The following is a 27804-nucleotide window of genomic DNA, read 5'->3' as shown; positions in this document are numbered from 1 at the left end:
AGAAAGGGATGGGGAGAATGGCAGACTGGCCGGACGCTTTGCAGGAAGCCTTGTGTAACATCAGGGGGCTCAGAGGAAGAGCGAGGGGGGGGGGGGGGACTGGCTGGAGAGTCTTACTCACTCCGTATAACTCACTGACTCACTCACCAGATCACTACGACCTTCTCAACCGCAGCCCTACAATTGTAGACCCCTGTACTGCCTCCACACACACGCACTCATATTTGGGATTACATCTGACGTAAGGGACTTTTCTTTTTATTGCCCTAAATGGACATGAAGGTCTCTCCGCTCCACAGTGGCAGGAAAATGACAAACACAAAGCTATGTTTGTATTGACTCATGACATGGAGTTCTTTCTTCCCCGTGTCCTACCATTCGTGCCCATTTCCATTTATTTTTCTTCTCCAGCATGTCCGGCGAGAGGAAGAGGTGGAGCCCACGTCTTGTCTCCTACTCTCTGCCCAAATGTATAAGCACTATGTGCGCATGCTAAACAAATTGTGTGTGTAGATAAAACAGGACATGAATCTGTCGGTGGTCAAACATCCCCATGCTGTCACTCTCCTGTCAATCCTGCCATTAATTAAGGGCCAGCTGGTTATTGTTAGAATCCCACACCCAAAACAATGCACAAACACATTGATTAGAATCTCAGCTGCGGATCTCGAAGTTTAATAATGCAGTCAACTGTGGTCGTGATGCTGAAATGGGCATCCTAAAAAAGCCTCCTGGCCTTAATATCCTGGTATGATCCTCTGTGGCGTGTGTGTCTGAGGACAGTGATCCCTCCTTTATGTGTCCTCATTTGTTGACTCTAACCCCCTCCTGCACCCCCCCCCCCCCCCCCCCCCTTCCTCCCGCTGTTGTCTCAACACTAGGTGCCACTTTATTTGTTTTCTCTAACCTAATGATCCAAGATGCCTTTTCTAAATCAGGATTAGCAGCTGTGGGGCTGATGTGATCATGTACTTGTTTCATATGACGGCCTCAATGTAGCTTCTAGGTGTTCACCTGCTCTCAGAGACTCGAGTACTTTGTGTGAAAACCTTCTTAGTCAGATTTTGGTGGCTTTCACGTTTGATTTAATGTGAAGGATTACATGGTCTGCAAAAATTACCCTGTCAATCACCACTGAAGAAACTGAAGCACAGTGCGCCGTCTGAACGGCTGGAAAACTATTTTCACGCAGCACCATGGCGATTTCATCATCCTGTTCTTTCTTTCCCAGGACTGTCCTGCCACATCCAGACCATCATCACATCTGTGGATTTCATACAGCCAGGCACGCTCCCTGCAGTCTCTCCCTTTCTCCCATCATCTCCCCCAACCCAGACCCTCCACCCCCTGCTCCGTGGTCCCCTTTCCGTGGTCCCACCACGTCTGCGGAGTGGGTGCCGGCTCCCTCCCCCAGGGGTGGGAGTGAGGAGCTGGGGGACGCACTCGACAAACCCCTGGAGAACGATGCGGAGGGCGTGTGGAGCCCCGACATCGAGCAGAGCTTCCAGGAGGCCCTGGCCATCTACCCACCCTGTGGCCGCAGGAAGATCATCCTCTCTGATGAGGGCAAGATGTACGGTACGCCCACCTCTATCGTCATACTATCATGTGCCTTTTTCTTCTTGAATGGGATGATAAACGCAATACCTGAAGATCGGCTCATGTGCATAATGCTCTTTAGCAAGCCAGAAAGCCACGCTCAATTCTTTCTTTTACCACACTGTCCATTTTAGACGCAGTGTATTTTACAAAATTAACTGTTTAAAAGTTTTAGAACTTCATTCAATTGGGTGATGGGCGCATAATGACTTGTTTAGGACTCCAAACACATATTTTAGGTCTTGACTTGTGACTTGCAAAACAGGCTGTGCCTCATTAGATGGGACAACTGAGGCAGGATCTGGAATGATCTTATTATAGATCAGTTATAGTAATGGGTTTTATAATAAGCTGTAACGGCCTGGACACACCACAAACTACAATAACAAATTTTTGCGGTGAAATCAATTATTGCCCACGATTAGAGGATGGAAAATAATTCCATAAATAACTAACAAAGTGCACTCAGTAGAGTGCATTTATCTGCCTGGTGTGTCTCCCTCTCTCCTTCCAAACAGAGTTGAATTTTTATCAATTGGCCCTTTTGTGCTCCCTTACAATCAATATTGCAGTGAAGATAACAGGGATTCGTTCATCTCGTTTCATGCCTAACTTCATTGGATCGTAACATATCCGAGATGCTCTGGTTCAGAATGAGACCAGGCTTTTCTATGAATGTCAGTTTTTGAGCAGCGCCAAAAGTCACTCCTGGGGAAGATAATAATAAAACATAATAAACGTAATTTTCTTCAATGCACTTCAGCAAGGAGACATAAGGAGCTGTTCCTTCTACTTCAAGAGCTGTGGGAAAATGTCTGTTTAACTGAATATGTAATAAGGTTTAAGGTGTCATTGATATATTGTGGTTAAAGATTAATTTGGGGTGAAATATTTATTTCAGATGGACTTAAAAGAAAAGGAAGTTACCGGCTGTGAATAGACAAGCTGTTAACCTCTTCAAATACAAACGTTACTGTAAATAAACCCACAGTGCAACGTATCTGCGGACTATAATTTTGCTTCCGCACACTTCCCACAATAGACTAAACTTCATATGGTCAATTTGTTTCACAAACTCTCACCCACACACGCATTCACCACCACAACTGTGTTTTCATGTTTCACATCACTCTGGTTTCTTGCACAGCTGTCAGCTCCACTTGGTCCCAAAGTGTACGCCATGATGGCATGATGTGTCAGAAACAGGCGCGCACACACACACACACACACACACACACACACACACACACACACACACTCAGTCTTCTACACATGCATACACAATGTGCCTCTCATGCAGACTTCAATTTCTTTAGAGAAGATTATATTTTTGAGAATAAAAACAATGTACTGACATGTCCAGAAAAATGTGTTCACCTAAAAAAAAAAGCAAAGCTGCTTTTCTATCCAGCCCTTAAAGATCCAGAAAAAATGACAACCCAATGAAAAGTAAATCATTAAAGAACGATTTGTCAGCCTCATCAACATACAGTGAGTTATATGGGCCAGACATGGGTGGCATTGTCTTTTGGCAGTGATAGTGAAGTGTACTTTACACTATTCTTGTTACCAAAGTTATCTCCAAATCACTCACCCTAAACAGGTTCAGAGGAATGGGGATAATTCAACCTCCCCAGTCGTGATTGCATGGCTTGGATGCCAGCTTTGTGTGTTGTTGTCTCAAGTAATCTATTTGCTATGTGGCCTTAACTGTTGCTTGGTATCACGCTGTCCGTGCTATTGTGCCACAGATAATTGATTCCTTGTTGGTTCCCTCGAAAGAGATGTGTTTTTTTTGCCTTCCAGCCAATCCTAAAATAGTGAATTGAGGTTTGGAGCGGCAACAACTTTACTGCAGGTCTTTCCTTATTGAATCTCTGGATAATGTCATTGCCAAACAGGTGTTGGGAAGGTGAGGTGACATTACTCTACGACATCTTGCTGAAAGATCTTTGCTAACAGATGGCTTTTCCATCGTCCTCCTGCCCGTGTGTTTGATAGTGGATCTGCTCGGTGGAAAACGGGCGGACGGAGGTAGCGGCGCTATCAGACAGCCTCTGTCAACGCCTTGTTCTGTCACTGTGCCAGACAGCTCCTTTAACTGTTGGCTTTGCCTAGCCTAGCTTAGCCACCTATCGAGGTCATGGCCATCCTCTGATCAACATGTAAACCCTTATAAAGCCTGTAATAATAGTTGGGGGGGGGGGGCAGGTGGCTCATTCTGTGTCTCAGGGATGGGGGTGGGGGCGGCTGGATGGGTAAAGGTAGTGATGGTGGGTTTATTTGGCAAGGCAAGCACTGAGGTGATGCGCGCCAGGGAGCGCGTTGGCCCGCCAGGAATGGCATGTGCACTCTGGAGCCCGGGGGGTTCAAGGCAGCTCGGCTGTAACCCTAAACCAGAATAGACGTTTACCCTTTGAGCGCCTGGAGGGGAGGAGGACGGGTGGACAAATAAACACCAAGGTGGGCAATGGTGTCTTGCACGGCCTCGGGGTGCCGCAGAAGTCTCACACCTGTCTCCAGTGTGTGTGTGTGTGTGTGTGTGTGTGTGTGTGTGTATTTTACAGTGAGAAAGGTAGAGGTTGTGCGTACCTCCTATGCGGTTATTTCTGTGATTTTTACTCTGATATCTCTTTTGTTTCGGATTCCCTGTCTCTCTTTGTCCTTTGTGAACAACTCCTGTCAGTGTGTCCGTCTGCCTTTCAGTTCACCTCCAGCTGCTCTCTGAGCTCAGCCTGACAGCCTCGCGGCAAATCCAGATTTATGACTTGAGAAATGATGCAAGAGTGATCCCCTGCACGGCCCGCTGTTTCCCCTAAGCAGCCCTTCGCTTACAGCCCCTGCAGCTCTCCTGTCCTCCCCTTTTATCACCATCCCTGGGGTCGCAAGTGGCCAACAACTCAAGTCATTCAAGCAACCACAATCAATGCAAAGCCACTTTGAAGGTCTTTAGTGTTGTTAATGTTGTTAAAGCGCTGATGGGTGGTCTTAAATCCGGGAGCCAAATCAAATATCAGCTGAGAATATCTTTAAAGGCATACATGAAGCCATGACTTGATGGTTTTATAAATGTTATTTCGTCTTCTTGCATGGGCTGAATGTGGATACATAGACAAAACAAACTTCTAGCAAAATAACGGTTGGCCAAGAGCGACATACTCTGAATTTTAGGTTAAATTCCACTCAGCGGAATGAACGCCATTCTTTACTAAACAATGATACTGAGTCACCGAGCAGCGAAACAGAGGGAATGTGTGCTTCTATCACTTGTAAATTCCTAAATTGAATGGAATGTTTTTAGCCCATATTCCGGGTGCATTCACCAAATTTCTTTCCCATAATGCTGTGCATAGCTCTGGCCCTTGCGCCCGTTGCTCAACAGACCTATTAGCTCGCTTATTAGGGACGGTGTCATGGATATTGTGGCGGTTTTGTGCTCCAGTGGTGATTCGACATGCATCTGCCAAGGAAAACATTTCCTGCCTTGTGTGGCTCTCAGCGAGTGACGTGCCCTGTGGTCTGAGCGAAGGCCTCATGCTGCAATAATGGAAAAACAGTCCCAAACTTGTAGTGCAGTGGAAACCAATATGCTGACAACTCTCACTAGAAGAATGTGGCACTGGACATGTGATTATCTTCCCTCTTTATTTACTGCTACCATATGAAATATGTGCTTCTGTAATTGTTTTATTTTATGACGTCTTTGGACTCATTTTCATTTGGCAGCTTTGAATGTTACATCACATCATGTTTTATGCAGCTGTTTGGTTTCATCACACTTGATGTCCTAACATCTGTGAGAGGAGCACTTTTTCTCACATTTGGATGGGTCCTGCTTCCTGTGAAAAAAAAAAAGAAAGAAAAGAAGGCAAACGTGTGTTTTAGTGAAGAGGATGAAGTCATCAATGTTTCCCTAGTGGCATATTTTTGTGTCAGTGCAGAACAAAGAATTCCCACTAAGCTTCGCTTGTGCAACATTGTTGGTTTATGTCAGGCGATGCAAATATGTTTTGACCTCAAGTCAATCTCATTAAGAATGTGATGTAAAGGAAAGCAACAGCGCGTCCTCACCCGGGTTCAAACTTTGGCAGTAAAGTGAGAAATTCACCAGTGACTTTGACCTGTTGACCTTTTGTAGAAGCCCCTAGAAGAAGTGGGGAAGGGTCTGTTGCCCCTCCGTGCTTCTTCTTGCTGCACTGCTCCGTCAAGTGGAAATATTCTTGTGCATCATTCATACACATGCTTTCCATCATATCTTTTATTTCATTAGCATGGCAGACAAGTGGTTTGTGGCACACTGGTGGGAGACACACAAGCCTTACATGAGCAAGAGGATGAACCTGAACCTCCTAGCATATAGTCCTGACGCTCATTTTCAGACTCTCATGGGCCTTGATGCTCTCTGGAGGATTTTCGAGGAAACCCCCTGCTGACGATGAGCTCCTGGAATCTCTGCTCCCTCCATCTCAGTCGCTCTCTGTCTGCCCGTACTTGTCCACTCTGCGTCTCGCAGTGTAACCGATAGGGCATGGTGAGCAGTGGTAGCCACGTAACAGAGCTGTCACTGTCACTTTATCCAGACATCTCGGATCAGCAAGGTGAAAGGTAGAAGGGTCCGAACGGGTCGGACATCTGTTGATCTGTCTATGCGATTGAAATACGCCGAGCCTCGCGCAAACTACCTCTGCATAAATCTCTGTAATTGCGAAGACACTTGTGGCATGTTGTGTTAATATAACATGACATCTGTTAAATTGACTCCCCTGCTAGAAATACTATACTTTGTCAGAAATCAAGAGGAAACTTCAGATTTGGCTCGGGACAGCAGCGCAACTAGTTACTAAGAGGATGAGTGCAGGACTCTGATTATCTCTCACAGGTGTCATGCATGCTTGCAAAAACCACAGCTTCCTCGGAGCTCATAAGAGCATAGGAGGAGGGAAAGTAACTCTTTATTGTATGAATCCGATATTTGCTTACAATTTCCTCATAGTTTCTTGAAATTGTTCTGAAACAAACGATTTAACTTGGTACTAATTAAAAGTGAAATGTGCTGAAGCTTCTGCTTTAGTTGTGTTAACTTAAAAAGCAGCTTCAGATTTCTGGAGGCCTTTCTGTGAAGGAACTGCTCCAATATACAGTTGATATAATATTTTTGTTATAGCTTTGACTGATTCAGTGTATCTGTGCTGAATTGTTTGCCTGTAGACAAATTGCACATTTTTGTTTGTTCAGTTGAGCTAAAATCATTCAGGTTAATGCTAGCCAGGCAATAATTTAAATGAATCAATTTAATAACTCTAACTAACCACTCGTCTCAATTTATTTTTACCTAGTTAGTACCAAATTAGATATTTGTTTCCAGGAAACTTCTCAGACATCTTAGTGGAGCAGATTGTTTCCAGCTTTGTATTTTTATTTTTTTAAATCTGAATGAATTCAAAAATACTTAAATTTTTGGGATAATAACTTGACAATTGTATTCTTCTAATTTGAAAAGAATATATAACAATCCCATAAATTGAAGACTCATTTTCTGATTCTTCACATTAAAACATTGGTTTATGTTTGAGGGTTTCTTATAAGGTTTTAATTTGGATAAAAATAAGTTTATATTAAAAGAAAAGATCCAAAATGAAAACGTATGTAATTGCACACACATCACTGGAGTTTGAGGTGCATCTGCCTCTTTGACTTCAAACTACTGCTTGTGTTGTGTCTTTGATTTTTAAATGATCCATTCTTAGTGGCTCTGTTAATGCTGGACCAGCAGGTCTGCTGCATCTCAGGCTGTATACTGTTGTCTTTCTGGACTCGTTGCTGGCATCGAGGCTTGTTTGAGGTCTTTGGAGAGCTCAGCAGGCTGCGGCCAGGCTCTATCGGAAGGGAAATAACACCCATCCAAGACATTCCTGCAGCCTAAATGTGACCTTTGTTTTCCAGAGCAGACACGCTGGGGCATATGTGCTGTTGAAGGGAAGGTATGGCTGGCAGATGTGTCTTCAGAGAGGATGGCAGTTTGTATACAGTTAGACATACAGGCACACATGCACACAACAGGCACATGCACCTTGTTGTGAGCGGTTTCATATAAGACCCATGGTGGAAAGAAAATAACTGCTCACAGCAAGGTCTGTGGGTTATCTTCAGTAACCGGGTCATGATTTTTGGAAAAAGACGTTGCTGTTGAGTTTTTGCTTTGAGCACCACAAGCCGAGTTCCATATAGTCCCATTATATCAGAGAGAAGGCAAACATCTCTATGGCCGATATCTCAAAAACTATCTAGATTGATAAATAGCGCTACAGGAAGGAGGTAAAATATGTATTTTGTATCTTGTCAAAAACTGTTAAGGGTTAATTTGTGAAAATGTGGTAAAGGGTGATGAACTGATCATTCCCTGTGTTGTGGTTGGTTTATGTACATAGGGGGTTGTTCTACACACACAAACAGGGCATGGGGTGAAGTCGGAGCAGCAGATTCAGGACCCGGTACGGACCAGTCAGCATAGGAATGTAAAAAATGCTCTGGGCTGAGATGAAGACAGACAGAGAGAGAGAAAGAGAGAAGGGCAGATTTATGACCTGCCAGGCCCGGAGGTTGACTTTGGAAGGGATACTACAAACCGACTTGAATAACCCCGTCCACCTCTCCCTGACCTCTACCAACAGGCCTGAGGACAAGGAGGAGAGGAGAGCCAGAAGGAAAACCGGTACTTTTACTGAAGTGTAAGGCTATTAAGGTGTAAATTAAGTAATGGCACATTCCTCATCATTCAAATAAGAAGTTGTTTTTATTTGAAACAAAATGAACTTGTGTATCCTCACTTCCTTCAGGCTTGACCATACTTCTCTGTCTGCATGTAAGCAAACATGCACGTTAATGTCATATATTTTTACAGATTTTTTTCAAAATCCGTGTCGACTGAATAAAAATGTTTGCGCTCGTTGATAACGGTGGCATGGCTGTTTAAAAGTTGTGGGCTTGTACAGGAAGTCCGGTGTCGCGCTAGTGACCATACTCTCTGACCAATCAGTGGTCTGCAGGGTTGTTGGTACCAAGAAAAATCAAAGAGAGACGTTCGTACCATGATGTGTAAATTTGGCAGAAGTTCTTCTGATACTTCTATGGTTCAAACATCTAGCAGCAGCAACAGAAATATTCCCTTTTAAAAATCATAAATTATAATGTTTTTCTAAATTGCACAATCCAGCAGTATCCCTTGGATTTTGTATCTCTCCGACTTTGCTGCTGCTGCTGCAGTCGGCCACCTTTCATGCCCTTAAGAAATGTTTCCAGAATCAGATTTCCCCCAGACAAGTCTGTGACTGCGGGCAGTGTAATAAACAACATCAAACTGTGGACCACTGGACGATGGTATAATGTTCCGACTGACTTTCCTGCAGCCTTGGCTGGCACAAGTTTCCTGTCTGTGCTGCTCCCATTGGATATCATGATCTCATCGCTGTGTGACTGAGTCCCCTCTCTGATCTCATGGATGTGTTGGAGGGTATTTTCGATGGGGCCCTTCCCCAAGCACTCACACTAGGAGTGGCAGGGCATCTGATACGAGAACATGAAGCGAAGCCTCTTTGACAGTCCATTAATGACGCTGTTGTTTACATGCTTGCAGTAGATACCTGGCTAATTTTGAATGGGGATACCGTCCTATTGATAAAGCAGTTTGACCTTTTGCTCTGTTGGTGGTAGAATACATTTTGAAATCATTGTTCTTGAAAAGGAAAACCTTGACTAACTTGACTTTCTGTGGTTTTAAAGTTGACCAATATAAAATTGGAGTTTCAAAAGTGTCTGGCTCCCAAAGTAAAATGATGGTCTGGTTTTCTGAATTCAAGAAAAGTTTGTATTCATCTGGGGAGACATGCTCACGCATCTGTGTCTGCTATTTTGAAAATCCCTATTGGATTGGATACACAATGTACATCTTACTGTACACTGTGTGAAGTTTCCAAAAGATAAATTGCTGGGGACTGAAAGAACTTGCTGCTGTAACGTGAGGAACTCGATAGAGGCAACTTAATGTTCATTTTAGGTCAAGTACTGTGGGAACTTTGACAAAGCTCTCTGTTCGTCTTTTAAAGAGTTTGATTGCGAGGAAATGTGGAACACTTTCTTAATCCCTGGGGAATTAAAGAAATATGCATTTAGGGGCTCAAACAATCGTCTGGCGAGTGCACCTCCCGATAAACACTAAACGGTTGAGGAGTTACAGCTCTGAAAGGAAAATAAGATTGAGACAGAATGAATGCTGCGACTCGGGCTGAAATGTGTGAGTCTGTGTCTAGTGTGCGACTGTGTGTATAAACTGGAGTAGACGGCATTTGAGAGAGTGGTTTAGTCCACAAAAGCCTCACACAAAGGCAGTTCTACGGCTGGGTAGTGTGTGTGTGTGTGTGTGTGTGTGTGTGTGTGTGTGTGTGTGTGTGTGTTTCAGGGTCCTGGAACTTTATAAGGACCACTCTTTCCTCTTCTGCTCTCCAAACCAGCACCGGTTCGTTCACAGATAGTGTCACTCTGTTGTTGTATAATCAATGTGTTTGATACTGATTTGTTGCTAATGTAACTTGGTTGATGATAAAGTCCAAATTTTACAAGTGTTAAAATATTAACATTAAAAGTGTTAATTCAATTTGCTTTATTCAACCAGGATAATCCACTCATTATCAATATTGCTTTCCATGGAGTCATGGTAAAAAACAAACAATAACACAGTGGCACCGTTATACTGCAGGCTGTTCTTGAACACAGCTTTTTTTGGGGGATAATTTCCCTTGATTTCTAAAAGATGTGGTCCCCACCATAGGGACCGGTGCTGAAGCCCACCTAAACATTTTTATTAGGTATAAAGGGACAATAAGTGTTGACGCTACTTGCAGCTAACTGAATGGATTATTAAAATGTATTACAACTTGGTCATGCTCTCATTACTATCATAGTAATATTTTCAAAGGAATACAGTTTTATACTTCCTTTGTTTCCAGATCTCAGTAATTACTGTGGTGAGTACAATGGAAACGATACCCCAAACTATGAAGCCTAAATTATCCTTTAAATAATACTGATTTAATATTTACAAAGCCTCCATCCAAAATAAACTTACAGTACCAACAAAATATGGGAAGCTATCATGTAAGTAGGTTTTCTTAAGATTAGAGAGTCATCCAGAAATCGTGGCGATCAGCCTCAGTGCTCAGCAATCACATGCATTTTATTTGGTAAGTCCTCTCGTATTCTTTGTAGCCTTAGAAAGTTGGACCCTAGAGCTCGACTTCTGGCTGGTAGATTAACCCCTGCTGGGTATACAAACTGGCAGCCTAAGCTGGTTCTGTAATGACTTCGCAATAAAACTCAAATGTCTTCAAAAAGCATTACGTGGACGCTCATGTCCGAGCAAACTGCGGTTCACATGAGCACCGGGAAGAAACGGGTGTCTTGCGTTCCGCGAAAAAATCTGATCACTTTTATTGGCTGACAAAATTTCTTATGGGGGTTCATCCAAGTTTCAGGTTTCCTCTTTTCACCATTTGGTGTCGCCTGATTGGCCGGTTTACGAAGCGTTGTGAGGTCTGACTCAAGCGTCACTATGTAAGGGAAGGTCTGACGGGTTTGTACCAGGTTGTGTGTCGTGACTGATCTGTGTGTTAATTCGCATGGAGATGTGGTGCCAAGGGAAAAATGACTGTGTTTAAGAGGTGGTGCAAACTCGTGTGTGTTTGTGGACCTGTGTGAGAGCATATTGACATCTCCTTTGAGAGCAAGAGTTGTGTGAGTCACCCTGTAACTGATCATGTGTGTGTGTGTGTGTGTGTGTGTGTGTGTGTCCTCCCTTTTATTAGGTTTGTAAAGTTGCTGTTTTCTATATAACTAACAATTGTTTTTAGTTATGAGTAATACATTTTGTGTTTTCAAGTTATTATTTGAAATTATACACTAAAGAAAAAATACTTAATTATGTTATATTCCATTTTTGCCAATAAATTCCCCTAAATTCCACACTGTAAAGACTTAAGTTATTCCTGGAAGTAATTCTGATTTAATTATCCGTCAGTGAATACATCCATTCATCCATCCATCCATCATCTTCCGCTTATCCAGGGTCGGAAATGACTTATTGTTTTACCACTATGTTTGCAAAAGTGTGTGTATTCCTTTTTATAATAATCTTAAATGGCACAGACTTGCATGACAGTAGTACAGAGCTTCCCCCATGCCATATCGTTTCTTGTCAAAACTACATTCACTACAAAATGGCACTATTCTATTCATGAATTACACTCCCAACCCCTTACTTATATACTTATGCAAACACGTATCTGTGTGTATTTAACAATCTAAGACTTAGACCAGTTTGTCCAGTTTAATGACTTAGATTCTAAGTCATTAAACTGGAGGTTTAGTTTTGGAGAAGAGGTTGAAAGAAGCCACATGACCGTTAACCTCAACTGTAACCGGACACTAAATGGAGAGGGGAGGGGTGAGGGGGGGGGGGGGGGGGGGGGGGAACAAGCCCAAGATTTACTGCAGGCGTAAAGGCATATTCCATAAACATTGACACACACACCAGCTGCCTGGCTGCCTCACCAGACTGGGCCCCCTTTGGTCCGTGGCCTGTGCCGTGTCTGTCCCGAGTCCGGTCCAAGGATCGCATGGCTGCAGCCTCCACCTGCTCTGCCAATGTGACCTGTCTGTCAGCGGCGGCAGTGGGCAGGCGCACACTCACCGTAGAGATACGAGCTCAGTGCTCACTCAGCGGGTCAGGCTCAGGCTGATGCAAGCTCTCGCACAGACAGATGTATATACTTGAGGATATACTTACAGTTTTTCAGCGTTGACAAACGTGACAGCCTGGAGTCTTGCTTTAGGCACGTGTGTTTGCATGTCATCTGTATGTGCATGCATGCAAACTCTTCCAAATATGTGCACACGCAGACATGAGTAAGAACAATGTTTAAGCAGCCAATTTACCTAATTATGCAGTGACTTCAATGACTGCAGCATACAGGTATTTGCACGAATATTTGCACAGAAATATACAGTGGATATACATTTCCTCATTCCTCCCTCAGGCATGCAGAGCAGGCTCACTGATGACTTATTATTTAGCTTCGTTAAACATTTTCATTCCTCCACACCAAGAACATGCTCCTCATTAGCCCCTCAGTTTCAAGCCCAGACCATCAGACTCTCTAGTTTTGTAATTTAGATTTTGTATTTTTTTAGAGTGATGGGATTAGATGAGATCAAACTTTATTTATTCTGACAAAAGTACTTGGTAAGGTTTAGGAAAAGGTCCTGGTTTGGGTTAAAATAAGTTAAGTAACTGGCGTTGGCTGAGTACGCTAGTTACGTAACAAAACCAAGGTAAAATAAGTTAATGTTGACTAGGATTCACACGGGACATGCATAGCTTTCTCCTGGGTGAAAGTCCTGTGTTTGCTTGACCCTTTCAAGGGATGAGTTAGTTGAAATGATACATTTCATACGAACGCTTAACGGTGCCTTGAAGTGTCTGTGTAATAATACACTGAAGCGCACTGACCAAGCGCCGCTATTTGACATGTTGGGAGTTAGAACTTTTTATTCACTGTAGAAATTCAGAATGTGTGATTCGGTGATACTGGCTGATACACAAGCCGACATGTGAATAAGGGGAGTACTGGAACTTCATTTTTCCCACTTCAAGCACTGATGATACCAAATACTAAAATGCTTTTGTTTTCTGGTCCCTTACAGGACGGAATGAGTTGATTGCACGGTACATCAAACTTCGCACAGGGAAGACACGGACCAGAAAGCAGGTAAGTTCTCTGCACATGTCATTTGAAGCAGCCCCCTATTTTTGAACCCTTCCAGAAAAAGGCCTCCGCTGCTGAGTGATGCCCCGACACCCTGGGTACCCCCCCCCGGCTTCTCACCCCATCTCGGCTAGAGATGACGATTGATTTAGGGCCAGGGCCCAATGCACAGATGCTATAGGATCATGTGTCGGTGTTGGTTCTTCACCACCTCCTGGATCTGGTGCTTGTTAGAAGGGTAAAGAAGCTGGGGAATACGGGGATCGTGATGGGAGACTGAGGCGGGACGGGCGAGGGATTTGGAACTCTATCCTCACTATGGCATCTGATATGGATGGGCTGATGTATGGGCAGTGATGGATGTGGGGAGTAGCGGTCCCTGCTAAGTCACCTGGCAGACTCAGTGTGTGAATGAAAAGAGATGTGTGGAGATTTGAGGAGGGGGGGGGGGGGCAGTGAAGGATTAGAAATGGCTGGCGGGACAGGTTGGAGGGATAGAGGGACACCTGCTGGTCCAACAACACTAAATGACGGACTGCTGTGTGGCAGTACAGCTTCTTATAAAAAGAGTCAGTGTAATGGAGCAACACATGTATTTTCCTCTGTATGTGTAATGCATAGTAAATCCAGTTTGTAATATAAAATTGTGAGAAGGGCAAAATAACACAAAAAATAATAACAGTTCAGTAATATTTTGTTATTTTTATATTTCATAGCAGTATTTAAGTGGTGTGGCTCACATGGCCTGAAGGTGCTGCTTTAACAAGTATTTATCATTTTTGCCTAACAAGGTTATTTCAGATGTTTGGATTTCAGGCAAATTTCATTTAAATATTTTTATTTAGACCAAAGTGTGACCAACCATCAGACAGTCAACGCCATTTTTAGATCCTATTCCCAGCTAAATGACTTTATAATATTTGCTTATTCATTTGGTGATGGAAAAATGCTTGAATAATAAAAGAAAGGAACACATACGGTACATTTGGCTGTGATGAGTCCACATGGACCAAAGGAATTTTAACCACATTGACGAGGCCGGTAAAACCTGCTCATTCAAGGCAACAGTGTTGACCACTAAGACACCCGTTTTTACTCGAAACATGTCACATAAATGCGATGCTCATCTCTGCTGTGTTGTCTTTCCTTTAGGTATCAAGTCACATCCAGGTTCTAGCCCGACGGAAGGCCAGGGAGATCCAGGTGAAGCTGAAGGTACGCTACGTGAGTCAACCTCTTTCTGCTCTTTTATATTCACTGAGTGTTTTGTGGAAGATTTAACGAGTGTTTGTTTTTTAATGCACGTATGAGGAAAGTTAAGGATATGTGGATTTTATCAAATCACTTATTGTAATCTCCATGTGTCTGACCTGCACAGAGGAGTGTGATTAGTATGTTGCATTCTTAAAAAAAATGTTATTTGATTTTATTTAAGTTGAGCAGCAGCAGGTGGAAAGAGGGTTAAAACGTTATTACTCCATATTATTCCCTCTTATAATGAAGTTTCAGGTTTTGCCCCCTGCGCTGCCATGTACTCACATCCCATTAATACTAAGGTACAAAAAATTGGCTATTTTAATTGCACCCTCTAATTGATGCTGGTTTTAAATGGCATGCTGACACATTTCGATGAAATGTGAACATATTTCAGGGTTGCCTGAGGCTTAGTGTGCACGATTATGAACAAGATGAACCAAACGCAATTGTCAGGAAGCAAATTAATCCCTGCATTATTCATTCCAAGTATTACAAGTACCTCAATAAAAGTTTTCCTGTGTGGTACGCTGAGAGCTCACACATCCCTGTCCCCCCAGTACTTTCTCAGTTTACATTACTCGTCCACGTACACCCGCATACTCGCAGTTGCAGCAGGCAACTGGACTCTCCCTCACCTTGGATGGCAGCCATGAGGGTTCAGCTGGCAGGGCCCGGCACTGGTCACAGGGTTGGCCTCTGTGACAGGCCTTTTTAAATAAGTCTTTGGTGTAACTGAGATGCCGACCACATGTACCCCCCCCCCCCCCATATTTCAGCTATGCCCTTGTGTTCGCCAGTTCTGGGAAGAAGAATGCACCGTGTGGCCTTGCCCATTAGGGCTGGGCGGCAAGTGCTTGTAGTCCTCTGTGGTTTGGAAACTGCTGAAGGAGTGGATTTGAAAAGACGTGTATCACTTTACAGTATTGCACAAGAAGGGCAATTTTGTAGCTATCTCACTATTTTAAACTCAATGCCATTTAGAAGTTTTGATGCAATTATTAGCGTATAAACATATCAGCCTTTTCCCTGCCTCGTCTTCCAGTGTGACCTCCAACAGAAGCTAGTTGTCATCACTGGCTTGCTCCTGCCAAAGCAATAAACTTAACTCTTGACCCAAAGGCCCTTGACTGTAATATCACCTTCTCTTCAGTTCTCTGCCTGGCAGGGATTCACCGATGATGCAAGCTGGCCTCGATGCTTCATTTCCCTTTTTAGGGCTCTGCTTGTGTTACCGGGGAAGCGGGGCGCCGACTTAAATGGAGTCTGATGAGCGCTCTCCCTTTGGGTAACCGTCTGTTTGTCTCGCTCTCTGTCCCTCCCCATAGGACCAGGTTGCCAAAGACAAGGCCCTGCAGAGTATGGCCACGATGTCCTCGGCCCAGATCATCTCACCCACGGCTTTCCAGAACAAGATGGCTCTCCAGGGCCTGTCTAGGCAGGCTTATCCCACTGCTGGTGGGGTGAGTCCCTAACCAGCGTCCCCTACGCCATCTTATTCAGATTAGCTAGAAAGGCGGAGCAGTTGCCACGTCTGATGAAAAAATACCTTTGACTTCGTCCCAAAGACTGTGGTTTTCTAATTGTGGCCAATTAACAGTATTTTTCATCACCCGCTCTACTGAAATATGTCCATTTATTTCTCTGGGTGTTGGTTAGTTTTATCCTGAGACTCTTTGTAAATTCAGTTTTTCTGAATTCTAAATATTTGAGACTCTTCGCCTTTTTTACAATTTCACAAATTTTAGATTCATCAACCTGTAATTTGTACACTGATGATTTGTCTTCTTCAGAACTCTTATGATTGTTACTTTGGAGATAAATACATTTTCTTTAAAGGTGTTTACAGTATTTCATTTGAGTGTCAAAAATACATTCTTTTGACACATTTAAGCTTGATTTTCTTTCTGTAAGAAACCGCTCTGTGCTTCTGGTTTGAAAAACAGAATGCACAATTCACATGTGAGAATTAGTTTCAAGGTGGAACTGTGTAATATAGTTCTTATTATTTTTTTTTATCCCTCACAGTTTTGGCACGGGGCACTTCCAGGACAGCCGGGAGGCCACGAAGAGTGAGTAGTCCATCTTTCTACTCTGTAGTGCTACAGTGTCCATCAGTGATTTCTAGTGTGATCAGCTTAATAACCATCAGATACATTTCAGTATGAAACATATCAGTACAATTATAAAGGAAAGTCTTCAGCTGTCTGACATGCAGCATACCACTCTGCCCCCTGCGTCTGTAGAGGTCACGCGGTCCAATTAGTACATGAGAAGGGGTCATGAGGCCGAGTCGGTGCATAACATGCCTCTCCCTCTCTTGTCTGTCCTGTCTCTCCAGCATTAAGCCCTTCTCCCAGCAGAGTTACGCCATGCAAGCGTCCGGCCCGACCCCGATAACAGGTGGGTGCTCTCTCTCCACCCTGCTGTGTTGACAGACGGCTGTCATGCGGGGAAAGTGACGAGACAACCCGGCTCGTGATGAAGAGCTTGCACAGAGCTCAGAGAAATACCTGCAAATATCACAGCATTTCCTTTTTAAGGTTTAACATTGTCGCACTCAAACCGCACATTTACACACTGCCCTCTTGTCCGCAGGTTATGAAAGCACAGCAGGGCTGTCAATGTCTCCCGGTACGCCGCCCTGGCAGGGTAGAAGTATTGCCAGCTCCAAGTTGCGAATGCTGGAGTTCTCCGCCTTCCTGGAGCAACCTCAGGACCCAGAGAATGTGAGTCGACGAGAGGGGAAATAACTTTGTTAGGTTTTTTTACTCTCAACACAAAAGTTCATTTCTCGATGTATTTTCTATCACTATAGTTCTTCTCCATCAGGAAGTCTTATTGACAGGTGCCTGATCATCTGCAAAAATGGGCTTTTGAGCCAGCTTGTGGCAACAAGACTCCAATTAAGAAATAAGTTTTATAATATAATCAATAACTGTTTCGCTACTCTGGTTCTGATTCACACTTTGTATCTTTTATTGTATGTGTTGCCATGTAAGGCAATATTTTACACACCCTTAGAAAAATACTCTGGCACTTTGGCACAGAGCGGTTTGAAATAAAACCTATAAATTGAGGTCACAGATTTCTAGGGAAAGACTGGATATTATGGTTTAATACTTGTAGTTCCTAGTGTGTAAGGGTGTGACAGTAACTCACAACGATCACGGGATAATCTGTATAAACACAAAAATGAAATACACACCAGCACATCACATGTTCAAGAATAGGACGAGTGGAAAGAAAAGGGTGAGACCCTTGAGACAGGTGATGGGATTTTACAATAAATGTGTTTTAATGGAACAGCAGGCCCAAAGTAACAGATGTTACCCGGAGCGCCCGACACTGCACCTGGCGTTGATGGCAATTTAGCAAACTGGACACTTGTCATTTTTGGCTCTGTTCATCTCCTGTTATGCACTTTTGTCTCCCCAGTTCAACAAGCACCTGTTTGTGCACATCGGCCAGTCCAACCCGAGCTACAGCGACGCCTATCTGGAGTCTGTGGACATCAGACAGATCTACGACAAGTTCCCGGAGAAGAAAGGAGGCCTGAAGGACCTGTTCGACAAAGGGCCACACAACGCTTTCTTTCTCGTCAAGTTCTGGGTAAAATATATTTGTGTTTTTTTTTTTTTAACTTTTTTTTTTGTCAAGTTCAGATCAGTCCAATCCCATTCTGTTCATTCCCTTTAATTTGTTTCCAATTAATTACAGCGGATAAATCATTAATTTCAATGTAATACCCGTTTCATTCATGTAAAGCTCAGTCCTATACTCTGTGTGTGGTATGTTTCATACATCCTAAAAGCATATAATCCTCCCAGAGTCATGGCGGGGAAGTGAGAGTACAGTGAACGCTCTCGTTAATGTTTTGGAGCACCTGTTGGCTGATAATGGCTTGGCGGTGTCAACTGTGTTGAGATAGTTTAAGCATTGGAGTTAAAGGAACTTAAGTGCGACTTAAAGCCAGATTCAATGGAAAGTCATAGCTCCCATGACCTGATTGCTGGTTTATATGCCGGCAAAGAAGGCATTGCTGCTCAACACGCATAAGGCGTTGGTGTATTTGTATATAACTGTGAGGGGTGTGTGTGTGTGTGTGTGTGTGTGATTGTGTGTGACAGCAGCCTTGGGGAGAGTGGCAGGTCTGATCTTTCACCAGAAGAAATGTGAGACCAGGCACCTGTTTCGGCGCTATTAGACCCCCCCCCCCAAACTTATTTATAGATAAGCCCCCCCAAAACACACACGCACGCACAGACAAGATGCAGACTCAGGAATGATGACAGATGGAGGAGAATGTGTGATATCATTGAAAACAGAGAAAATATGTAAACTGACAACCTATAAACGGGCATTAAAGAAGAGATCAGAGCGAGAGACGGACACAGAAAGGGGGTACAAGTGTAATTGGACGCGTCCATTTTGTGCATCTCAGCTGATCGGGCCACCTTGCCTTACCTCAGGACAAGACCTTTCCTATTTGTGTCATGCACAGCACGTACACACTTTCAAACCCTCCCTCTTTACCTCCTGGACACCTCTCTCTACACATACGTGTATATGTGTATACGTGGGATAAGCATGATAAGAGAGTAAAAGTACATTTACTTTAGAATCTCTGCTTGTTAAAATGAATGTGCTGGGATTACCAAGTAATGTTGTCACAAAGTATGTCAGAGAATCACTGAACAAACTGTACAGTTAGAGCTGCTGAGCTACTTCCTTGTATATGAAGAGCTTAATTGGAGACTTCAATCATAATGTCTGGGATATATGATCACCTGACTAAATACTTACAGCATAATCACCGATTGCCCCAAACAAAGACTGGCTCAACAAAAGAAGAAGTCAAAACATAATTGATAGAAAATATAAGACAATAAACGTCACTCTGGTGGCCACACTATTTTGATTACTAAGTGGTTTGCAGTGCACGCACATCGGATTGATGAGCCTTTATAATAAAGGCGAGAAAATAACAACCTTTGCTTGTGGTTTAAAACGTCTTATCTGTACTTGGAAACTCCTCCAGGTTAGTAAGTCCTGTCCGCAAAATTCTTGTCTTGCAGCGTCACAGATAAGAGATGGTGAGGTAATAATGGATGTCAGGCACTTTGGTGTTCAAAGTAAAAAAAGTAAAATTTTGACTTTTTGCACATAGAAAAATGTACAATTAAGACATATAGAATTGTAAAAATAAATAAACATTAAAGATAGATGCTATCTTAAAACAAAGGATAGGTTTGTGGGGTAACAAAACAAAATGAACCATTTTTCGCCTCTTTGTTCTATTCTCCAAATTAAACTTTATTTTATTGTCACATACATGAAAGCAAATGAAAGCCAAAACAGGATCTCACTCACACTAAATTCATCGACAAGCACAGACCTAGAATAGGACCCAAACAGGTAGAATTGTATGAATGAGTGTCGACTACAGCCCTGCTGCACAAATCTCCTCCTTCCATTGAACAAGCTGCCATATTTATTTGCACAATCAATGTCAATGTTCAGTCTCTGGGACCATCTACTGTGGGGACCTGCCAGTATGGTGCACAGTATTAATGTTCCTCTGTACTATGGGTGGAGGTAAGTCTGGGCGTAGATAAACTCATGTTTTGAAGTAGAAAGGACGAGTGCGGTCTGACTGAGCCTTGAGAGGTTGTCCGAGGTTAGGCATCGTGCCTATCATGCTCTCCGTCTACTATAACCTCCCGCTCTAATACCGGGGCGCTGGCAGGGCTGTTTCAGTAGCACCTGAGGCATGTACTGCAGAGCTGTTGTGCATACCAGGTGACCCAAAACACATCCAGCCTCTAGGGATGAGCTGTTGCCACCACAGAATACCACAGTGAACAATGTTAGGCCCACTCTGGTGTTCAGTGATCAGATGAACGTGCCCCTTGCCACAACAGAGTCCAGATCTGACACACAATGTTGAGGAGAAGTCTCTAGATGGGAATTACGTTGAGTACCACAGTGTTTTTGCAGGTCTTAAATGAAATGGCGCTCTGAATAGAAGATACAGTAGGTCGTTGTAGGTCTCTGCAACCTTCCGAAGTGATGTGGATCTGTGCAACATTGTAAAATAAAGTGGACCATCATCCACTTTGTCAAAAATGTGTTGGGCCATCGGTGACTCGCACAGCAGATATATAGCCTCATGTAGCGTGAACTGCTGCGGTTCAGAGTGCCGAAGACCGTGAATGTCAAGTTCAAAGTGTTGCCTTGCAATCTCATGCCGCCAGGTGGCTTTGTACGCATGACACGACCCCTCCCGCATGTTTGACTGCCACATTATTTATTGGGGAGAGATAAAAGACATTGGTGAGTGACACCATTTTGGAAGAAGTCTTCTCCAGTCGTTTGAAGGAGCAGCTGGTCAAGCCGTGGCATTTGATTCAGGAGTGAGGGGAAGGAGGGGATGAGCAGCCACGCCATATATCATAAAGAAAACAGCAAAAGATAGAAATAGGGACATGGGGATGGCAGACATATGGCAGGAGAAACGGCAGGGTGCCATGTAAGCAACAAGTCATTCATCAATGAAATGCTCTTTTCATGTCACAGCCTCGTTGGGTCAACGGTTGTGACATATGCACGCTTATAACACTGTCCCCTCTCAGTCTGTTCATCTTATCGTATCCTAAGGGGCTCCTCCAGTTCTCAAGGCATCCATTACAAAACATAGAAATGCTACAAATCAGCTGGTCATTTCAAAGCCCGCACTGAAAAAGAACACCGTGCTCTTGGCCATGAAAATAAGCAAAATGAAATCCTTGACACATCTGAAAATACGATAATCTTGTTTTACGCCATTGTCAAAGGCAGGAAGAGCCTATTTGATGTAGCCGCAGTGGGACAACCGCGTGGTAGGTCATGACTTGGGGGTTTGCTGAGGCGCAGGTTGGCATGGTGACGGTGACAGGCGGCTGGCCCACCTCCAAAGCTATGGCATTCTAGATTGAATTTCCAGCAAACCCCCCTGTCGGCTGCTGGCTGCCCTGCCCCGCTCCCCACCTTCCTCCTCACCCTCTCAGCGCCCGTGGCCCTGTCCTAACGGATTGTCTCACGCCTTTGAAGTGCGGAGGGAATCCGATTTGAGCTGGCTCTGCTAAATTGTTACACAGCCAGCCTGCCCACCATGATCTAATCAGCCAATTGCACGCTGCTGATTGTAATTGGATGAATTCCCTCGCAGGCTGTTAGGGAAGCAGGGAATGGCGGTTTGGGGAGGGTCACTAGGCCCAAGGGATGAAGACAAATAGAGGAATTACATGAGCCAGGGATGAAGATGAACGGTGTGATGAAGACATGAGAGGAGGCTGAGCGGTGTCTCAATGGCCCATTAGGAGACAAGAGCCCGACAGGGGAAAAGGTAAAACAGCCCAGCTGTCTGACGGAGGAAACGACACCTCAGTCTGATCCAAAATCAGATTATGTGCTACTTGCCTCGATTCAAACTTGAACTAGTGGAAGGATCAGCAATAGGTGAATCTGCATCCACACGAGGATGAAGAAACTTGACTCTACAATGCCTTTAAATTCAACTTGTGAGGTCATATTTTGACGAAGGAAGTCGAGTACACTAGTGTCATTTGATTAGTTTCAGTCGTGGCTCAGCTACATACAACAAAACAGACGTGACATATCTTGTTGACTGGATTTGAATATCATGTTTAGGATTAAAACTTAGTATGAAAAATGTAAAAAACTAACTTAAGCTCTTGTGAACAGAAAAACGTCAAATGGACGTGTTATTATGAATCCCACTACTCTTCTTGACCAGACCAGCTTTCAATCAGCTCAGTACCGTATCAATATCTAACACAGACATATATAAACATCTTGTACTTTCATTTATACAATTTTGTATCAGCCTGCTCTGCTTCCCATGCGTTGTTACGTATTTTTCCAGCCAAACTGAGGTATAAAATACGAGTGGTTACACCCCCCCATGTTTACGGAGCTACAGAGGGCTGTGGCTCCTCACACACCTCCCTTGTCACTGAAAGTTGCATATTGATTCACGGATAGATGTCATGGTGTTCTTGGTTGAAATTGATTGATGCTATAGCTTACGTAAGCACACATCATGTTTTCTGTTTTACAGGAAGAAACAGTTATTGAATTTTGATATAAATATACGAAGAAACAATTTCTTTGCATATATTATTAAATATGTGCAAAATATGACTGTGGATGTCAACTTTTAAGGGTTTAAAAGGGTATTTTTCATTTCAACTTGACTGTGAATATCTAAAAAAATCTTCTTTATTTTTGTCTTGCAAGACGTGCACACAAAGAGATGCACAGCATCTTGTGAATCTAGAGGCTGGATTTGACGGCGCTATACTGGGTCAACAAGGATGTGGCCAGTAGATGCCTCTTGGCTTTGCAGAGAATCACCCTCAAGCTTTGTTGAGCTGTTACACTCTTGGTGACGTGTCTTTGTCGGACTGACACACATGACACCTTAATATCCACATCTGTGAGCCCGAAAGTAGAACCTGATATTTTGTTATAGATTATGGATCAAGGCCTTCACATCCTTGAGGTTTTAGATGCTCAGTGTGGAGCAGGCTAGTGTGTAGAGTAGCACAAATGTCTCCAGGTAAATAAGGACAGTAAGTCCTCATACGTGCCCACATACACCGCCAGGCTGCAATCATGGTTCCTTTTGAGTCAGACTGACAGGTGCGTATTGGTATTAGTTGATCCTGACATGTGATCTGTTTCGTCCCTCTAGGCGGACCTCAGTATAAACCTGCAGGACGACAGCAGCTTCTTCTATGGTGTTTCCAGTCAGTATGAGAGCTCTGAGAACATGATTATCACCTCATCCACCAAAGTCTGCTCCTTTGGCAAGCAGGTGGTGGAGAAAGTGGAGGTAAGAGAAGGACACTGGGGGGTTATCAAGCATATTTTGTAAACTTAATTTATGCCTCTATAACAGGCACTTACCCTGGATTTATTATGAAACATTACTAATTTAAAGTTACAGTGTAGATGACAAACTATAATATTTTCATAAAGAATATTTTAAATGTGAAGGCAGTAACAAGATAGTGCTTTCGATAGAGCTCATTTTGGGTTTCGGGTCTCATCTATATTTGATTTCAAGTTGGATTAATTGGTTATAAATACAGAAAACGCAGCATATCAAATGCTTTAATTAGACTGCTTTTTTTAAGGCAGGCACAGTGACCAGTCTCATTATAGTGTGCGTACAAAGGCAGTAGCATGCATTGTCAGTGTCAGGTTGACTTTGTGTGCTTCACATTTTGCGGAAAATCAAACTTTCCGGGATAATACAGCTCCTACAAGTACCAATAGGAAACTAAACACCGTATGTGGCTACAGTTAAAGAAGTTTGCATCACTGATTGCTCAATAGCTGCGTAATATTTCAACATTAAGAGGTCATGACCAAGTCAAAAACCACCATTATCGCCCAGAGGAGTGAATAACTGCTTCTGGTGGAGATGGATTCCAGTCAATTACCACTGATCTGTGGTCAGGAAACTGACGTGATTAGCAAATCTCCCCAGCATGACTAACTGTTATGCTTCCCGTTAACTAGACACAATAGTGGCCCTGCCCCCACCTGCTTCTGATGGATTGTACAATATAAACACATACACACACATCCCTAGGTAGAGCCATCTGCCTCAGTAGACCACATGATGATATTTAATGGCTTCATGATTTGATTACTGTTGTCACAAGAAATATGTTTATTGTCATATCTGGCATGCCATATGCTGCATTAAGTATATTATATTACAGCTTATCACATAGATGTTCACATTCAATGTATCCAATTGCATTTCAGTGGAATATGTATCCCTATTGTTTTACAATAGATTTCCCATTTTGTCCTTTTAATGGGTTCTCTTTGCACATGGTATATGTCCTCATATATTGGACTGCAGGCTTTGATTGTGAATTGTATTTGTTTTTTCCAGACGGAGTATGCACGTTTTGAGAATGGACGCTACGTGTTTCGAATCCACCGTTCCCCTTTATGTGAATATATGATCAACTTTATCCACAAGCTTAAACACCTGCCGGAGAAGTACATGATGAACAGCGTACTGGAGAACTTCACCATCCTACAGGTATCCTACCCATAGCAACCAGGGATAAACTGTAGCCTAAAAGGGTCAACGCTGGGGATTACTCATAGTGATAGTTTGGAAAATATACAAAAACAACAACTTGTGGTTTTACAGGGGCTGTATGCCGGACATCTGTTTTTGAGCCGTGTTGTCACAAATACAGACTCTAAATTCACGTCGGCCTCTGACTAGTAATTTCAAATCTGAGATATCAGGAATTCCTGACAGCGATGATACTTCCCCACTGTAGAAAAGAACCTCAGAAATGTCAACAAACTGCAGTTAAAGTTGCATCAAAATAAAATCTAACATTAACTGTAATAGAATCAAACCACCTAATTCATACACTGTTTATTTGTGTCACTTGTTTACGAGCAATTACAATAATGTAACGCAACACAGAAGCCAATTTAGGTTATTTAACTTGTCTGACCACAAGCTTAGCAGTGGTGTAACCATCTTGGAAAAATGTGTGAACACTCCAAAGTTGGAATAACGGCAAGTTTTCTGGTTCTTCCCATCCCATTCACTGTTAGCAGAATGTATTAGCTCTGTTGTCCATAATTTATATAGCTCTATTCATACCATTCTGAGGAGATAAAGCATATAGGACCACAGGGACGTTCAATACTTCCTTTCAATTTCAAAGTGCTTTTTGCAGCCATCCCACTGTCGTAAACGGTGTGAAACAGAGAACCTGCTCTTTAAACCCGCTCTCTAAAGGAATATGGAATACTTCCGATGGGGTAACCTTGACAGACAGCTGGTGGAATTTTGTCACTATGCCTATGAACAGCGTTTTTTATAGTTTCTTGAGTTGAAATATTTCAACCATTCTACTGTAAGTTGGACTTTTCTGAATGAGTCGGTGTGCTCCTTGGAGAGCGAACAGAGGGGAGTAGGGAAGTGAATAGACTAGAGTGCATCACCATAGTAACAAAGTGGTCCTCAACACCAGCGCTCAAAGACATCGGTGTTCCTTCCATTGGCGGCTGCATTCCTTCTGGGCAAGGGACAATGACCATATTGAGCCCACACTGACGACTAAATGGCAGCATGTCATTAGGTTTCTCAATGGGCTGATTTAGCTCGTAATAACCGTGAACGGCTCATAAACAGATGTGCACACACACACACACACACACACACACACACACATACAGACATGCGCATACATAAAGACAACAGATGGGCGCACTCACAGATTCCACTTGGCAAGGCTGAGCACAATGGATCGATATGCCTCGTGTAAGTGCCGTGTTCAATGCAACGCGTGATGAATTGATGAAGTTGTGTGCTGGTTCTGCGCTTGTTGCGTCGCCACACTCCTCCCTGATGTGTGTGCAGATACAAATTAGCCTTGCGCATAGAAGAGCAGGACATTTTGACCAGAGGTCATGCATCATTTGTTATTTATTATTAGTTAGTAGTGTGTTATATGATGTAGTGAGTGGTGACGAGCTACTGTGAAGAAGCAGATAAATTGTGTTTGAGAGAAAGAAACTGAATCATATGCTGCTCTCATTAGATTTGAGTTTAATGAACGAACTGTTTCTGCTTGTGATTATTTGTTTAATTAGAAAACAATTAAAGGCATGTCTAACCATACTTCATAAGCTTTAGCACTGCATTGTAAAGCCATGGCTCTACCAAAACAACAAACACAGTGGCTACATTCTCTTTGTGTATCCAAACCTATTTTTTATATAAATATACTTAGAAAAAAAACAAATTTCAGAATGATTGTTTATATATTCTCAAAGGCACAATGGACCACATGCTTCTCTGCAAACTAGAAGAATGTGAACACATTCAAATAAAAAAAATACGGGTACCCAAGGTGGGTTTTTACTCCCCACAGTTTGACTGAGCAGTACCTTTTTGTGTCTTCTTTGTCCACAGGTGGTGACTAACAGGGACACACTGGAAACCCTCCTGTGCATAGCCTACGTCTTCGAGGTGTCCACCAGTGAGCACGGCGCACAGCATCATATTTACAGGCTAGTCAAAGACTGACAAAGTCTCACAGTTGGAACTTACCTGCTCTAGGCCCATTGTAGCACCTCAGTGAGCAACAACACTAAACAATGGACTACTCCCTCCGTAAGCTTAAAGCTGAAACCATACAAGTCGGTCAGAAGCCCAGAGAAACGCTGGCTCTGCCAGGAACACTATTACTGCTGAGGAAGAGGTGGATTTGGGATTGTGGAAGCTGAAACAGGCTTTGTGTGAAAAGTGGCAAATTATAAAAAAATAAATAGAAGAGGACCATGATGCGCTGTGGTCTCTATACCAAAGGAGCCAAACAAGACCTGCATGAGAAAGTTGTCATTGGTGGTGTTTTTCATCTCATTTTACTAGTGCTTGTTTTTGATTTCAATGCATGTGCAGGGGATGCTTGCTACAGAGGAGTTTGGCTGCCTCAGGGTGCCACCTAGTGACTTAAATATAAAATAACAATGGGTAAAAATAATATAAGTAGACCGAGAATCCCTCCTTTGCACATCCATAAAATATCACTGTTTTTGTGCCGATAGTTTGTGTTGTTTTAGAAATGATGTACAGTGCCACATCCATCTCTAACCAGAGGTATGAAGATAGGAGGCTAAAATGATTTAAAAGACCTCCTGCATTTACTTTGTTTGATGTTTAATGTTTAATGTCTCTTGTATTGTCTTACTGTTTTTGATGAGAATTATCTGACTACAACAAAAGGCACATAATAACACTGCTAACTTGAACCAGACTTAGATCTGTAAGCTGATTACAGAGGTTGACTGTAACTGTAAGTTGCCCTGAAGTGTCAGATGAAAATACAAGTGTTTCTTACATAACTCCTCTGTTGCCGAGTTTTTTTGCATTCATTTTTTTTTTTGCATTGTTTTTTTTTGTGCTTCAGAGATGACAAATGTAAATATCTTCAGAGATTTCTGCACACATATGGAATTCACTTTATTGTTGAATGTGTTGTTGATGGGCAGTAAGGTCCCACAATGCAATGCAGAT

General features: G+C 43.0%; 1 protein-coding gene across 2 annotated transcripts; it reads left to right on the top strand.

The window, feature by feature from the left end:
* Positions 1-1495: 1495 nt before the first annotated feature.
* On the top strand, positions 1496-27804 carry LOC137881139 (transcriptional enhancer factor TEF-3-like). Of its 2 annotated transcripts, none has more exons than XM_068722921.1 (11): positions 1496-1578; positions 13354-13418; positions 14568-14630; positions 15998-16132; positions 16698-16741; positions 17011-17072; positions 17268-17398; positions 18108-18281; positions 23428-23568; positions 24646-24798; positions 26701-27804. In XM_068722921.1, the coding sequence occupies exons 1-11, from the start codon at positions 1572-1574 to the stop codon at positions 26812-26814; spliced, it is 1089 nt and encodes a 362-aa protein (XP_068579022.1). In that variant the 5' UTR covers positions 1496-1571; the 3' UTR covers positions 26815-27804. The 2 variants fall into 2 exon arrangements, with proteins under 2 accessions (XP_068579022.1, XP_068579021.1); XM_068722920.1 differs by having other exon boundaries at positions 14568-14639.

Source organism: Cebidichthys violaceus, unplaced genomic scaffold, assembly GCF_023349555.1.
Source record: "Cebidichthys violaceus isolate CVI_PGR_0920_01 unplaced genomic scaffold, fCebVio1.0.p SCAF_3, whole genome shotgun sequence".
Taxonomy (NCBI): Eukaryota; Metazoa; Chordata; class Actinopteri; order Perciformes; family Stichaeidae; genus Cebidichthys; species Cebidichthys violaceus.
Note: the sequence above shows the minus strand (reverse complement) of the source record. Positions and strands in the feature narration are given on the sequence as shown.